Source organism: Zonotrichia leucophrys, chromosome 23 (genome assembly GCF_028769735.1).
Source record: "Zonotrichia leucophrys gambelii isolate GWCS_2022_RI chromosome 23, RI_Zleu_2.0, whole genome shotgun sequence".
Classification (NCBI taxonomy): Eukaryota; Metazoa; Chordata; class Aves; order Passeriformes; family Passerellidae; genus Zonotrichia; species Zonotrichia leucophrys.
This window is the reverse complement of record NC_088192.1, coordinates 2,570,314-2,583,672: the sequence shown is the minus strand read 5'-3', so window position 1 is coordinate 2,583,672 and position 13,359 is coordinate 2,570,314. Positions and strand designations below refer to the sequence as shown.

Below are 13,359 nucleotides of genomic sequence, written 5' to 3'. Positions count from 1 at the left end.
GCATTTCCCTTCTCTCTTTGCCCATTGGCTGAGGTACTTGAGAGGTTCAGATTTCCCAAAGATTCCCCTCTAATTCCCTTCTAATTCAAACCCTCCCTTTGAATTTTTAATTCTTATGGAATTTAGGAGTTTTTCCCCTAAATTTTTCTGTGCTGCAAAGTCAGCCCCAGCTCCTGCCTGCTGCCCACGCGGTGGTTTGGGCTGGTTTGGGGTGGTTTGGGGTGCTTTGGGGTGGTTTTGGGTGTTTGGGGTGCTATGGGGTGCTTTGGGCTGGTTTTGGGTGCTTTGGGGTGGTTTGGGGTGATTTGGGGTGATTTGGGGTGGTTTGGGGTGGTTTTGGGTGGTTTTGGGTGCTTTGGGGTGGTTTGGGGTGGTTTGGGGTGATTTGGGGTGGTTTGGGTGGTTTGGGGGGTTTTGGGGTGGTTTTGGGTGGTTTGGGGTGGTTTGGGCTGGTTTGGGGTGGTTTGGGGTGGTTTGGGGTGGTTTGGGGTGGTTTGGGGTGGTTTGGGGTGTTAAAGATCCCATCTCAGCTCTTCCCGTGGGTGTTAGGAAAACCCATCCACAACTATCGAGGTTTGTGTCCAAAAAGGAGACAGAGGAGCCCTGGAATTTTATTCCAATCAAGGCAGAGGCCATGGGCATTCCACTCAAATTTTTGGAGGGCGCAGCCTCCTTTTTATCCCAATTTCCCAGCTGCTTTTCCTTCTCTCTTTGCCCATTGGCTGAGGTACTTGAGAGGTTCAGATTTCCCAAAGATTTCCCTCTAATGTACAACCCTCCCTTTGAATTTGTAATTCTTATGGAATTTAGGAGTTTTTCCCCTAAATTTTTCTGTGCTGCAAAGTCAGCCCCAGCTCCTGCCTGCTGCCCACGGGTGCCTTGGGGTGTTTTGGGTGGTTTGGGTGTTTGGGTGTTTGGGTGCTTTGAGTGCTTTGGATGTTTTGGGTGGTTTGGGTGTTTGGGTGTTTTGGGTGGTTTGGGTGGTTTGGGGTGGTTTGGGCTGGTTTTGGGTGCTTTGGGGTGTTTGGGTGGTTTGGGCTGGTTTTGGGTGGTTTGGGGTGCTTTGGGCTGGTTTTGGGTGCGTTTGGGGTGCTTTGGGTGGTTTTGGGGTGTTTTGGGTGGTTTGGGTGGTTTGGGTGTTTGGGTGTTTTGGGTGGTTTGGGTGCTTTGGGTATTTTGGGTGCTTTGGGTGGTTTGGGGTGGTTTGGGGTGGTTTTGGGTGGTTTGGGCTGGTTTGGGGTGGTTTTGGGTGGTTTGGGGTGGTTTGGGTGTGTTTTGGGTGTGTTTGGGTGGTTTGGGGTGGTTTTGGGTGGTGTTGGGTGGTTTGGGTGGTTTGGGGTGGTTTGGGTGTTGGGCTGTTTGGGTGGTTTGGGGCTTTGGTGTTTTGGTGTTTTGGCTGGTTTGGGGTGGTTTGGGCTGGTTTTGGATGGTTTGGGGTGGTTTGGGCTGGTTTTGGGTGGTTTGGGGTGGTTTTGGGTGGTTTGGGTGGTTTGGGTGGTTTGGGGTGCTTTGGGGTGCTTTGGGGTGGTTTTGGGTGGTTTGGGGTGCTTTGGGGTGCTTTGGGCTGGTTTGGGGTGCTTTGGGGTGGTTTTGGCTGGTTTTGGGTGGTTTGGGGTGGTTTTGGGTGGGTTTGGGTGGTTTGGGGTGGTTCTGGGGTGGTTTTGGGTGCTTTTGGGTGGTTTTGGGTGGTTTGGGGTGCTTTGGGGTGGTTTGGGGTGGTGTTGGGTGGTTTGGGGTGCTTTGGGTGGTTTTGGGGTGGTTTTGTGTGGTTTTGGGTGGTTTGGGGTGTTAAAGATCCCATCTCAGCTCTTCCCGTGGGTGTTAGGAAAACCCATCCACAACTATCGAGGTTTGTGTCCAAAGAGGAGTCCTGGAACTTTATTCCAATCAAGGCAGAGGCCATGGGCATCCCACTCAGATTTTTGGAGGATGCAGCTTCCTTTTTATCCCAGTTTCCCAGCTGCTTTTCCCTTCTCTCTTTGCCCATTGGCTGAGGTACTTGAGAGGTTCAGATTTCCCAAAGATTCCCCTCTAATGTACAACCTCCCTTTGAATTTGTAATTCTTACGGAATTTCGAGGTTTCCTCCCATTTCTGAGGTACTAGTGGGGTTCAGATTCCACAATGCGCCTGATACAGAAGATTCCCTCTAATGTACAACCCTCCCTTTGAATTTGTAATTCTTATGGAATTTAGGAGTTTTTCCCCTAAATTTTTCTGTGCTGCAAAGTCAGCCCCAGCTCCTGCCTGCTGCCCACTGGGATGGTTTGGGGTTTTCAAGATCCCTCTCGGCTCTTCCCGTGGGTGTTGTTAGGAAAATTAATCCACAAATATCGAGGTTTGTGTCCAAAAAGGAGACAGAGGAGTCCTGGAACTTTATTCCAATAAAGGCAGAGGTCATGGGGCATCCCACTCAAATTTTTGGAGGATGCAGCCTCCTTTTTATCCCAATTTCCCAGCTGCATTTCCCTTCTCTCTTTCCCCATTTCTGAGGTACTTGAGAAGTTCAGACTTCCAAAGATTTCCCTGTAATGTGCAACTTTCCCTTTGAATTTTTAATTCTTACAGGATTTAGGGGTTTTTCCCCATTTCTGAGATACTTGAGAAGTTCAGACTTCCCAGAACACCTGATCCCAAAGATTCCCCTCTAATGTGCAACCCTCCCTTTTAATTTTTAATTCTTATAGAATTTAAGGGATTTTCCCCATTTCCTCCTTCTCCTCCTCCTTTTCTCCTCCTCTTCTTCTCTCCAGGTGAACATTCCTTCAGGGAAAGAAATTTTTGGGGGGAATTTTCAGCCTTTTGGGGTTCAGAATCAGGGTTCTGCCTGTCAGGGTCTCCCTCTCACATTCCACAGTGTCCAGCCAACACCTTCCAGAATTTTCCACCCCTCTGGAAGGAGGAGTTTGCTGGGGAGGAAATTTCAGTTCAAATATTCCTGAGCTCTGTTTATTTTCCAATTTTTTTTGGTGTGGAATGAACGCTGGGGAATATTTTTATGGTGGTTTTTTGATGATTTGATGATCAGTTCTTGTTACAGCAGGTGTTTTTCTAATAACAATAACAATAATAATAATAATAATAATAATAATAATAATAAAAGGTTCTGGTCTAGTGATGCCTCAAAGCTTCCCTGCTGCTCCTGTCAGGGAGGGAACGAAACAAAAAGGAATGGGAAATCCAGGGTGATGTTTTCCCATCCTGGTTTTTGATCCATGTGAAATACTTGATATTTATGTCACGATAGAAGTCCTGTCATTTGGATCTGGCAGCTGAGAGACAAAAATTCTGCATTTCCATCTCCTGGCCACAACAGCCAACCCTGCCATGGGGGGAGCTGGGCTGAATTAAAGGCTTTAATTCAGATTTCAAAGCTTTTTTTAAGACTTTCAAGCCTCTGCTCTGGAAAAAAGAAGTGAAGAAGGAGCTCATTAGGACTGAAAATCTTCCTGTGCCCTGTGTTCTCAGGGAAGTGATGCTCTGCTCTGGTATTTGCAGCAATTTGAATAACAAGTGCTGAGCTCTTGAGAAGCAGCCCTGGAATATTGAGAAATAATTGGAGTAATTGGCCCTGCATTGCCTGAGCAGCAGGAATTGCACAGTCCTGGCCATTGTCTTTGGGAGTGAAGGAAGGAATCAATTGTTTTCAACAGCTTTTATAGAATAAAAAGCTGGACTTTTTGTATTCTTCCATAATTTTGCTCCTGTCAAAATGTGGGTTTAATTCAGGCCTCCTGTTCCTTTCAAAGCACAAGCCTTGAAATTTACATTTTTTTAAGTATGGAAGGGAAACATTCATTAACTAATACACTTCTAATCAACTTTTATATTTGATAACCTTCTGCCTTCTCCTCCTGATCACTCTGGTGATTTCTTTGACTCACCCTTCAGTCTGGACCTTTTAATTACCCTTTTTAAGCAAGGAGAAAAGCTCAGAGATCTAAAATCCTGAAAAAATAAATTAATGGGAATGAAGGAGACAGAGAAAAGGGTGGAAATCCTGACAGGAGACCAAGCACAGCTTTGGGGCAGAAAGGGAAAAATAATTGCTTTGGAGCCAGCTGAGATTGAATGACTTTGATCTGTCACCCTTGAGAGCAGCAGGGGAGATTTGGGGCTGGGATTGGCGCATTTTGGGGTGGCACAAGGGCATGGTGACATTGGGGTGGCACAGGGGAGCGGTGACATTGGGGTGGCACATTTTGGGGTGGCACAAGGGCATGGTGACATTGGGGTGGCACAGGGGAGCGGTGACATTGGGGTGGCACATATTGGGGTGGCACAGTGACATTGGGATTGGCACATTTTGGGGTGGCACAATTTGGGGAAACACAAAGGCATGGTGACATTGGGGCTGGCACATTTTGGGGTGGCACAGTGACATTGGGATTGGCACATTTTGGGGTGGCACAGGGACACAGTGACATTGGGGCTGGCACATTTTGGGGTGGCACGGTGACATTGGGGCTGGCACATTTTGGGGTGGCACAGTGACATTGGAATTATCCCATTTTTGGGTGGCACGGTGACATTGGGGCTGGCACAGTTTGGGGTGGCACGGTGACATTGGGACAGGGACATTTTGGGGTGGCACAAGGACATGGGAATTGGCACATTTTGGGTGGCACGGTGACATTGGGGCTGGCACATTTTGGGGTGGCACAGGGACACAGTGACATTGGGGCTGGCACATTTTGGGGTGGCACAGTGACATTGGAATTAGCACATTTTGGGGTGGCACGGTGACATTGGGGTGGCACACTTTGGCGTGGCACGGTGACATTGAGATTGTCACATTTTGGGGTGGCACAAGGACATGGGGATTGGCACATTTTGGGGTGGCACAAGAGCACAGTGACATTGGGATTGGCACATTTTGGCATGGCACAAGGACATAGTGACATTGGGATTGGCACATTTTGGGGTGGCACAGTGACATGGTTACATGGGGATTGGCACATTCTGGGGTGGCACAAGAGCACAGTGACATTGGGATTGGGGCTGGCACATTTTGGGGTGGCACAGTGACATTGGGACTGGCACATTTTGGGGTGGCACAGTGACATTGGGGCTGGCACATTTTGGGGTGGCACAGTGACATTGGAATTAGCACATTTTGGGGTGGCACGGTGACATTGAGATTGTCACATTTTGGGGTGGCACGGTGACATTGGGATTGGCACATTTTGGGGTGGCACAGGGGCACAGTGACATTGGGGCTGGCACATTTTGGGGTGGCACAAGGACATGGGGATTGGCACATTGTGGGGTGGCACTGTGACATTGGAATTATCCCATTTTGGGGTGGCACGGTGACATTGAGATTGTCACAATTTGGGGTGGCACAGTGACATTGGGGCTGGCACCTTTTGGGGTGGCACAGTGACATTGGAATGATCCCATTTTGGGGTGGCACAGGGGCACAGTGACATTGGGGTGACTCCTTGGAGGACAAACCTGGCAGTTTATGGGATTTTTGTCCCTCTGGGCTCTCAGAGTGTCCTTTTCCCAGAAAATGCCAGGAAGTGCCTGCAGCTCCTGCTGGTGGCACTGGGGACCACGGGGTGGAATGAATGCCCTGCTCTGGTGACATCCCTGGTGGCAGCAAAGCAATGACTCAATTAGCAGGGCTGGGAGGGATTTTTGTGGCACCTGAAATGCCAAGTGACCTTGCAGTGTCCTCTGCTTTTATATCCAATCATTATTTTACACCCCGAGCAGGGCCCAAGGTCAGCCCTGCTGGCTCCCAGGGGGGCCCTGTCTGCACTTGGAGCTGAAACTGCAATTTCTGAGCAGTAAATGTTGGTTTTCCATCTGGCTCTGGTGATTTTTAACTCGTGGTGGGGGACAGAAATGCAGGGAAGGGTTTTCAAAAGTGGGGACATCTCAGGGTGCTGCAGCTCTGTGACATTTTTCACCCCAGTTTTAAAGAGGTGGCACTCAGGGATGTGGTTTGGAGGTGGATGAGCCTGAAGGTCTTTTCCAGCCTGGGTAATTGTGTGGATTTGTGTCCTTTTTGTGTCCCCAGCACCCTGTGGGGGCCACCTGACGTCACCCAGTGGCACCATCCTGTCCCCAGGCTGGCCTGGCTTCTACAAGGACTCGCTGAGCTGTGCCTGGGTCATCGAGGCCCAGCCTGGCTACCCCATCAAGATCACCTTTGACAGGTGCTCACCACCTTGGGCAGCCCCAGATTCCCTGGTTCTTAGCCCAAATTCCCTGCTCTGCTCCCAGATTCCCTGCTCTGCCCCCAAATTCCCTGCTCTGCCCCAAATTCCCTGCTCTGCCCCCAAATTCCCTGCTCTGCCCCCAAATTCTCTGCTCTGCCCCCAGATTCTCTGGTTCTGTCCCCGAATTCCCTGCTCTGCCCCCAAATTCCCTGCTCTGCTCCAAATTCCCTGCTCTGCTGCAAATTCCCAGCTCTGCCCCCAAATTCCCTGGCTCTGTCCCCAGATTCCCTGCTCTGCCCCCAAATTCCCTGCTCTGCTCCCAAATTCCCTGCTCTGCTCCCAAATTCCCTGCTCTGCCCCCAAATTCCCTGCTCTGCTCCAAATTCCCAGCTCTGCCCCCAAATTCCCTGCTCTGTCCCCAAATTCCCTGCTCTGCCCCCAAATTCCCTGTTCTGCCCCCAAATTCCCTGACTCTGTCCCCAAATTCCCAGCTCTGCCCCCAAATTCCCCAAATTCCCAGCTCTGCCCCCAAATTCCCAGCTCTGCCCCCAAATTCCCAGCTCTGCTCCCAAATTCCCTGGCTCTGCCCCCAAATTCCCTGCTCTGCCCCCAAATTCTCTGGTTCTGCCCCCAAATTCCCTGCTCTGCCCCCAAATTCCCTGCTCTGCCCCCAAATTCCCAGCTCTGCTCCCAAATTCCCTGCTCTGTCCCCAAATTCCCTGCTCTGCCCCCAAATTCCCCAAATTCCCTGCTCTGCCCCCAAATTCCCTGCTCTGCCCCCAAATTCTCTGGTTCTGCCCCCAAATTCCCTGCTCTGCCCCCAAATTCCCTGCTCTGCTCCCAAATTCCCTGGCTCTGCCCCCAAATTCCCTGCTCTGCCCCCAAATTCCCTGCTCTGCCCCCAAATTCCCTGCTCTGCCCCCAAATTCCCTGTATTTTTGTGTGAGTTGCTCGCAGTGAGACACTCAGGCAGAAAAAAGGACCCAACCCTGCCCCTTTTGGTGGTTCCAGGAGGGAATGAGCAGAAGGGAGCAGTGCTGGGCTTTCATTGTCCTCCTGTCCCTGCCAGGTTCAAGACAGAGGTGAATTACGACACCCTGGAGGTGAGGGACGGCCGCTCCTACTCCTCTCCCCTGATTGGGGTCTATGATGGCACCCAGGTGCCCCAGTTCCTGATCAGCACCAGCAACCACCTCTACCTCCTGTTCACCACGGACAAGAGCCACTCTGACGTCGGCTTCCAGATCAGATATGAAAGTAAGGAGCCCTTGTTCGTGGAATTCCCTGCAATTCCCAGCAATTCCCTGCAATTCCCAATCTCCAGGGCACCCTGGGTTTTATTTTCCCTGTGCCAGGCAGTTCACACTGCTCAAGGAAGGTGCTGCCAGTGGAGGAGCAGTTTCTGCTTTTCCTGGCATCCCTGACTGGTTTGGCCTCCCCTCCCTTGAGGCAATTTCCTCTCTCCATCCCCTCATTTCAGGGATTTTCCTCTCTCCATCCCCTCATTTCAGGGATTTCCCTCTCTCCATCCTCTTACTTTGAGGATTTCCCTCTCTCCCTTTCCTTCTCTCTCACTTTGAGGATTTCCCTCTTTCCATCCTCTCACTTTTGGGATTTCCCTCTCTCCATTTCCTCCTCTCACTTTGAGCATTTCCCTCTCTTTACCCTCTCACTTTTGGGATTTCCTCTTCATTTCCCCCCTTGGCATTCCTTCTCCATCCTCACATTTCAGGGTTTCCCTCTCTCCTCTTCCTCCTCTCTCTCTTGAGCATTTCCCTCTCTCCATCCTCTCACTTTGAGGATTTCCCTCTCTCCATCCCATATCAGATTTCCTCTCTTTATCCTCCACTTGGGATTTCCCTCTCTCCTTTCATCCTCACTTTAGGTTTCCCTCTTTCCATCTTCTCACTTTTGGGATTTCCCTCTCTCCATTTCCTCCCCTCACTTTGAGTATTTCCCTCTCTCCATCCTCTCACTTTGAGGATTTCCCTCTCTCCCTTTCCTTCTCTCTCACTTTGAGGATTTCCCTCTTTCCATCTTCTTACTTTATGGATTTTCCTCTCTCCATTTCCTCCTCTCACTTTGAGGATTTCCCTCTCTTTATCCTCTCACTTTTGGGATTTTCCTCTGTCCATTTCCTCCCCTCCCTTGGGGCAATTCCCTCTCTCCATCCTCACATTTCAGGGTTTCCCTCTCTCCTTTTCCTCCTCTCACTTTGAGCATTTCCCTCTCTCCATCCTCTTACTTTGAGGATTTTCCTCTCTCCCTTTCCTTCTCTCACTTTGAGGATTTCCCTCTCTTTATCCTCTCACTTTTGGGATTTTTCTCTTCCTTTCCTTCTCCTTGGCAATTCCCTTTCTCCATCCTCCACATTTGGGGATTTCCCTCTCTTTCCTCTCCATTTCAGTTTCTCTCTCTCCATCCCCTCACTTTGAGGATTTCCCTCTCTCATCCCTCATTTCAGTTCCTCCTCATCCTCATTTCAGGGATTTCTTCTCTCTCTCCATCCCTCACTTTGAGGTTTCCCTCTCTTATCCCATCACTTTTGGATTTTCTCTCTCATTCCCTCACTTGCGATTCCCTCTCCACCTCTTGCAGGGATTTCCCTCTCATCCTCATTTCAGATTTCCCTCCACCCCTCATTTCAGGATTTCTTTCTCTCCCTCTCCTCCTCACTTGGAGGATTTCCCTCTCTCCCTCCCCTCATTTCAGGGATTTCCCTCTCTCCATCCCCTCCCTTGAGGAATTCCCTCTCTCCCTTCCACCCTCTGACCTTGGGGACAACCACCAACACTTGGATCAATCCCCTGGGTGGGCTGAGCTTCCCCTGAGCCCCTCAGTGCCCACCTGAGTGCTGTGCCCTGTTTTCTGTGCCCAGCTGTGAAGCTGCAGTCTGACCACTGCCTGGACCCTGGCATCCCGGTGAACGGGCAGCGCCACGGCAACGATTTCTACGTGGGAGCCCTGGTGACGTTCAGCTGTGACCCTGGCTACACCCTGAGTGACACTGAGGCCCTGGAGTGTGAGCCCAACTTCCAGTGGAGCCGGCCCCTGCCCAGCTGTGAGGGTGAGGAAGCTGATTCAGGATGTTCTTGGGTGTCGGGTTTTCGGCTGTTTGAAGGGCCTGGGAAGGCCCGGAGTGGCCTTGGGGCAGCCCGCGTATCGAAGGACGATAAGAGGCTTCAGTTCTTCTTTCAGTTTTTATGTTTATTAATTGTTTATCTAAAAGATTTTCTTTCGCCCGACAGAGATCTGCTCAGCAGCCAGCCATGAGCACACTGTGCTGCCCTCCGGGCAGTCACCTATCTTTATACCCATTGTTACGTGTACAATATTTATCATTTTTCCCCAATACCATTTATTCTTATTGCCGGGTGCACTCTCAGTAATGACCAATCCCAAAGTGCCACCATCACCAAAGAAGATGGAGGAGAAGAAGAAGAAGAAGAAGGACAGGACACGCCCCAATTCCTCCATCTTACTTCTCTAAACCCCCCTGTACAGAAATCCTAAACCCTGTGTTTCACCCTCTAATTAACCAATCCCTTCACCATTCACTCCCGGTGAAAGCCTCCTGTCCTCATACGGGTCGTCTCCTGTGTGGGATCAAAGTGCAGCCACCAGACACTTCTGGAACATTCCAGGACTCCCGAGCCCCCCAAGGGTGGTCTCGGTGGCTCGGCATCTCAGGACTCAGATCCTGAGATCCCACACTTGGGGTTGGGAGGCAGAGCTGAGCTCACGGGGTGGGAACATCCAGAGGTGGAGCCCACAGTGGTTCCAGCTGTTGGAAACCTCCCCATGCACACCCACTGCCAAAGCAGCAGCTGGAGAACTCCCAGTGGCATTAAATCCATGGGTTTGGTTGGATTTTGGTGGGTCTGTCCATGGATTTTGTTGGATTTTCCTCTTTTGGTTGGATGCCACAGGGATGGTGGTTCCAGCTGCTGGAAACCCTGGAAACCCTTCCCCTGCAGGCCCACTGCCAAAGCAGCAGCTGGAAAGCTCCCAGTGGCATTAAATCCATGGATTTTGGTGGGTCTGTCCATGGATTTTTGTCATTTGGGTTAATTGGACTTGGGTCGGTCATTCTCTTTTGTTGGATTTTCCTCTTTTTGTTGGTTCCACCTGCTGGAATCCCTGGAAACCCTTCCCCTGCAGGCCCACTACCAAAGCAGCAGCTGGAAAGCTCCAAGTGGTGCTTAATCCATGGGTTTTGGTGGGCCTGTCCATGTGTTTTGTTGGATTATGACCAATGAAACCCAATTTGGGTTGATTGGCTTTGGGTCCATCAGTCTCTTTCAGATTTTCCTCTTTTTGTTGGGTCCCACAGGGATGGTGGTTCCACCTGCAGACCCACTGACAAAGCAGCAGCTGGAAAGCTCCCAGTGGCATTAAATCCATGGGTTTTGGTGGGTCTGTCCATGGATTTTGTTGGATTTTGTCATTTGGGTTAATTGGACTTGGGTCGGTCATTCTCTTTTGTTGGATTTTCCTCTTTTTGTTGGTTCCACCTGCTGGAATCCCTTCCCCTGCAGACCCACTGCCAAATCAGCAGCTGGAAAGCTCCCAGTGGTGTTTAATCCATGGGTTTTGTTGGATTTTGGGGATCTATCCATGTATTTTGTTGGATTTTGACCAAAAATCCTAGTTTGGGTTGATTGGATTTGGGTCGATCATTCTCTTTTGTTGGATTTTCCTGGGTTGGGTTTTGCTTTTACTTTTTCCTCCCAGCTCGTGAAAGATTCTGGATTATTGAACTCTTTCTCTCCTGTTTTTTTGTGTTTTTAGCTCTCTGTGGGGGCTACATCCGTGGCTCCAGTGGCACCATCCTCTCCCCAGGCTTCCCTGATTTTTATCCCAACAATTTGAACTGCACCTGGACCATAGAAACATCCCATGGCAAAGGTGAGGAGAGGACTGGGGCAGCGGGAGAGAAACTTTTCCCTGTGGGATCCACGAGTTCCTCTCAGAAATGATGATTCCATTGTCCCTGGACAGAATCCAGAGGGTTTTGATGTCGCCTCTTTATCCTTTTAAAAGGAAAATTCTTATCAAGCAGAGCTTTGTGTTATCTCCTGTTCCAGACCTTTGTGGCCCGATCCTAAAAGTCAGGATGTGGATGCAGAGATCCTGACACCATTCCCTGTCCCAGAGAGGGATCTGCCCCTCCTGAGGGATTTCTGGAGGTGCTCAGCTCCTCCTCTCCAAGGTTTTTTGGGATTATCTCCCACATGGCCACCACACGAGTCCTGGAATTGCCCCAAACTGCTCCAACAATTATTTTCCTGTGACACTTTATGGACTCCCAAGCTGTGCAAGTGGAGTTTAAAAGCAGTTTAATTTTAAAGGTATTTAAATGCCTAAAGAGAGACCATTATTTTTAATCTCACTGCTTCAAAGTGATTTCTTTTCTCCTTTAATTTGTTTTGCTGTTTCTTCTGCAGAGAATGGGGGGAGAAAAGAAAAAAAAGCCCAACTGTGTGTTTGCAGAAATGTTTTGTGCCACAGTAAATTGCAGACCAGAGCAAAGGTTTAATTGGCCACAAATCCTTAAAAATGAGTTTATAATTAGCCCTTTTTGCTACAGTTCCACAACCCTTCAGTGCTGGAGGAGCCTCATGCCCTCTGCTCGGAGTTTTTACTTTTAAAAACTTGGAATTTGGGCACGTTCTCCAGGATAACTGAATTATTCTTGTGCTGATTCCAGAGGGGTGATGTTTTTTCTGTTCCTTAAGCTGGGTTTGCTAAAACTGAGGGTTTAAATTTGCTGTCAGAGGAGAATAAAGTCATTTTGCATTCCCCACATCCCAGTTTTCAGGTCAGATCTATTTTTGTTTTGTGCTTCTGGTAGAAATAGCAAACAATTTGGAAACTCTTGGAAGTTTCCTGCTTTTGTGGAATTTTGCGGACTAAAAAATGTTCTCCACAGAATGGATATAAAGAATGAATTATCAAGGTCAGTCCTAAGCTTTGGATATAAAAATCCTTTTGGGACAATAAAGGGCAGTGAGGGATAAATTGTGGGATGATCCCGCAATTCCTTCATTCCCAATCCCATGGGAAAAGCTCCTTGTTGGTTTCCAGCCTCTCTGACCTTCACTTCTTGAAAGGGAAGAGCTCCATGTGAGCAGCAAAACTCCAGGAAAAACTTGGAGAGGGCCAGGGATAAATAAATGGAATATTCAGCTGGAATTTGATGCTGTGGGGTTGGATATTGGATTTACAGAGTTTTCCCTGATCTCCAGAAATTAATAGGGAATGGGCAGCAAGGAGGAGAATCTTCCTCTGGGCTTTTTTTGCAGGTTTCCTGCTGTTTCTTTGGGATGCTGTGTTTTGGGAATGGTGGCATGCAGAGCCAGGGGATTATTGAGAATTATTTGGGTTATTGGGTTAATTATTATTTTATAATTATAATTATTTGGGAATTGTTGGGTTAAATGAAATAACCTGGTCAAACCAAGCAGGGATCTCTCCCAGATTCCATCCTGGGGTTTCCTGGAAGGTTCTGAGCAGGATCAATCCCAATCCCACACGAGCAGAGGCTCGGGAGCCTGCCCTGAGCTGGGAGATCAGCATGGAAAAATCCATCTAAATGCAAAAAGGCTTTTTATTGCTTGGCATCTCCCTGCCTTGTTAAGTCGGTGTGACAATGCTGTGACAGAGTTCCTGAGCTCAGATCCTGCCTGGCTCCTGCTCTCACTGCTGGTTTTTGTTGATTTTTTTTTTTCTGTATTATTTTATTTCCAAGCTGGAATTATTTTCCAGAGAATGAGTGTTTCTAATGGTGTTTGAATTCCAGCATGAAAAATCACCTCGCTGGAGGCTCCTGCAGGAGCCTGAAGTGCTTCCCATTGTGTGTCTGGAGGTGTGAAGGGGACTTTAAGTAATCCATTACTCCTCTCTGGCTCATTTACAAATGCAGCAAGGTCACAGCCTTCTCCCCAAATGTTTCAAATCCTTCACATTGAATTTGGGAGGAAGAGGCAAAATAGTTTTGCTGTGTTTGGCTGGCATTTCCGTGGCTGGAGCTGCTGTGGGGTTTATTTGGGGCAAGAAAAGGTGAATAAAAGTAGGGTTTAGGGGAAGGTGTCCCCTTCCATGAGACAGCCCTCCCACATTCCCTTATTTGGGTTTTAGCCCCACTCATGTTCCTTTATTTGGGTTTTAGCCCCACCCACATTCCTTTA

At 49.1% G+C, this 13,359-nt stretch overlaps 1 protein-coding gene across 2 annotated transcripts in view; it reads left to right on the top strand.

Annotated features, from left to right (window-relative positions):
- The window catches only part of CSMD2 (CUB and Sushi multiple domains 2), a 347,705-nt gene that overhangs the window by 221,537 nt on the left and 112,809 nt on the right, over positions 1 to 13,359 (top strand). For both annotated transcript variants that reach the window (XM_064731593.1, XM_064731594.1), the window contains 4 exons: positions 6,028 to 6,166; positions 7,239 to 7,426; positions 9,048 to 9,236; positions 10,961 to 11,077. In XM_064731593.1, the coding sequence (XP_064587663.1) occupies positions 6,028 to 6,166; positions 7,239 to 7,426; positions 9,048 to 9,236; positions 10,961 to 11,077 (633 nt within the window). The remainder of the gene's footprint in view (positions 1 to 6,027; positions 6,167 to 7,238; positions 7,427 to 9,047; positions 9,237 to 10,960; positions 11,078 to 13,359) is intronic.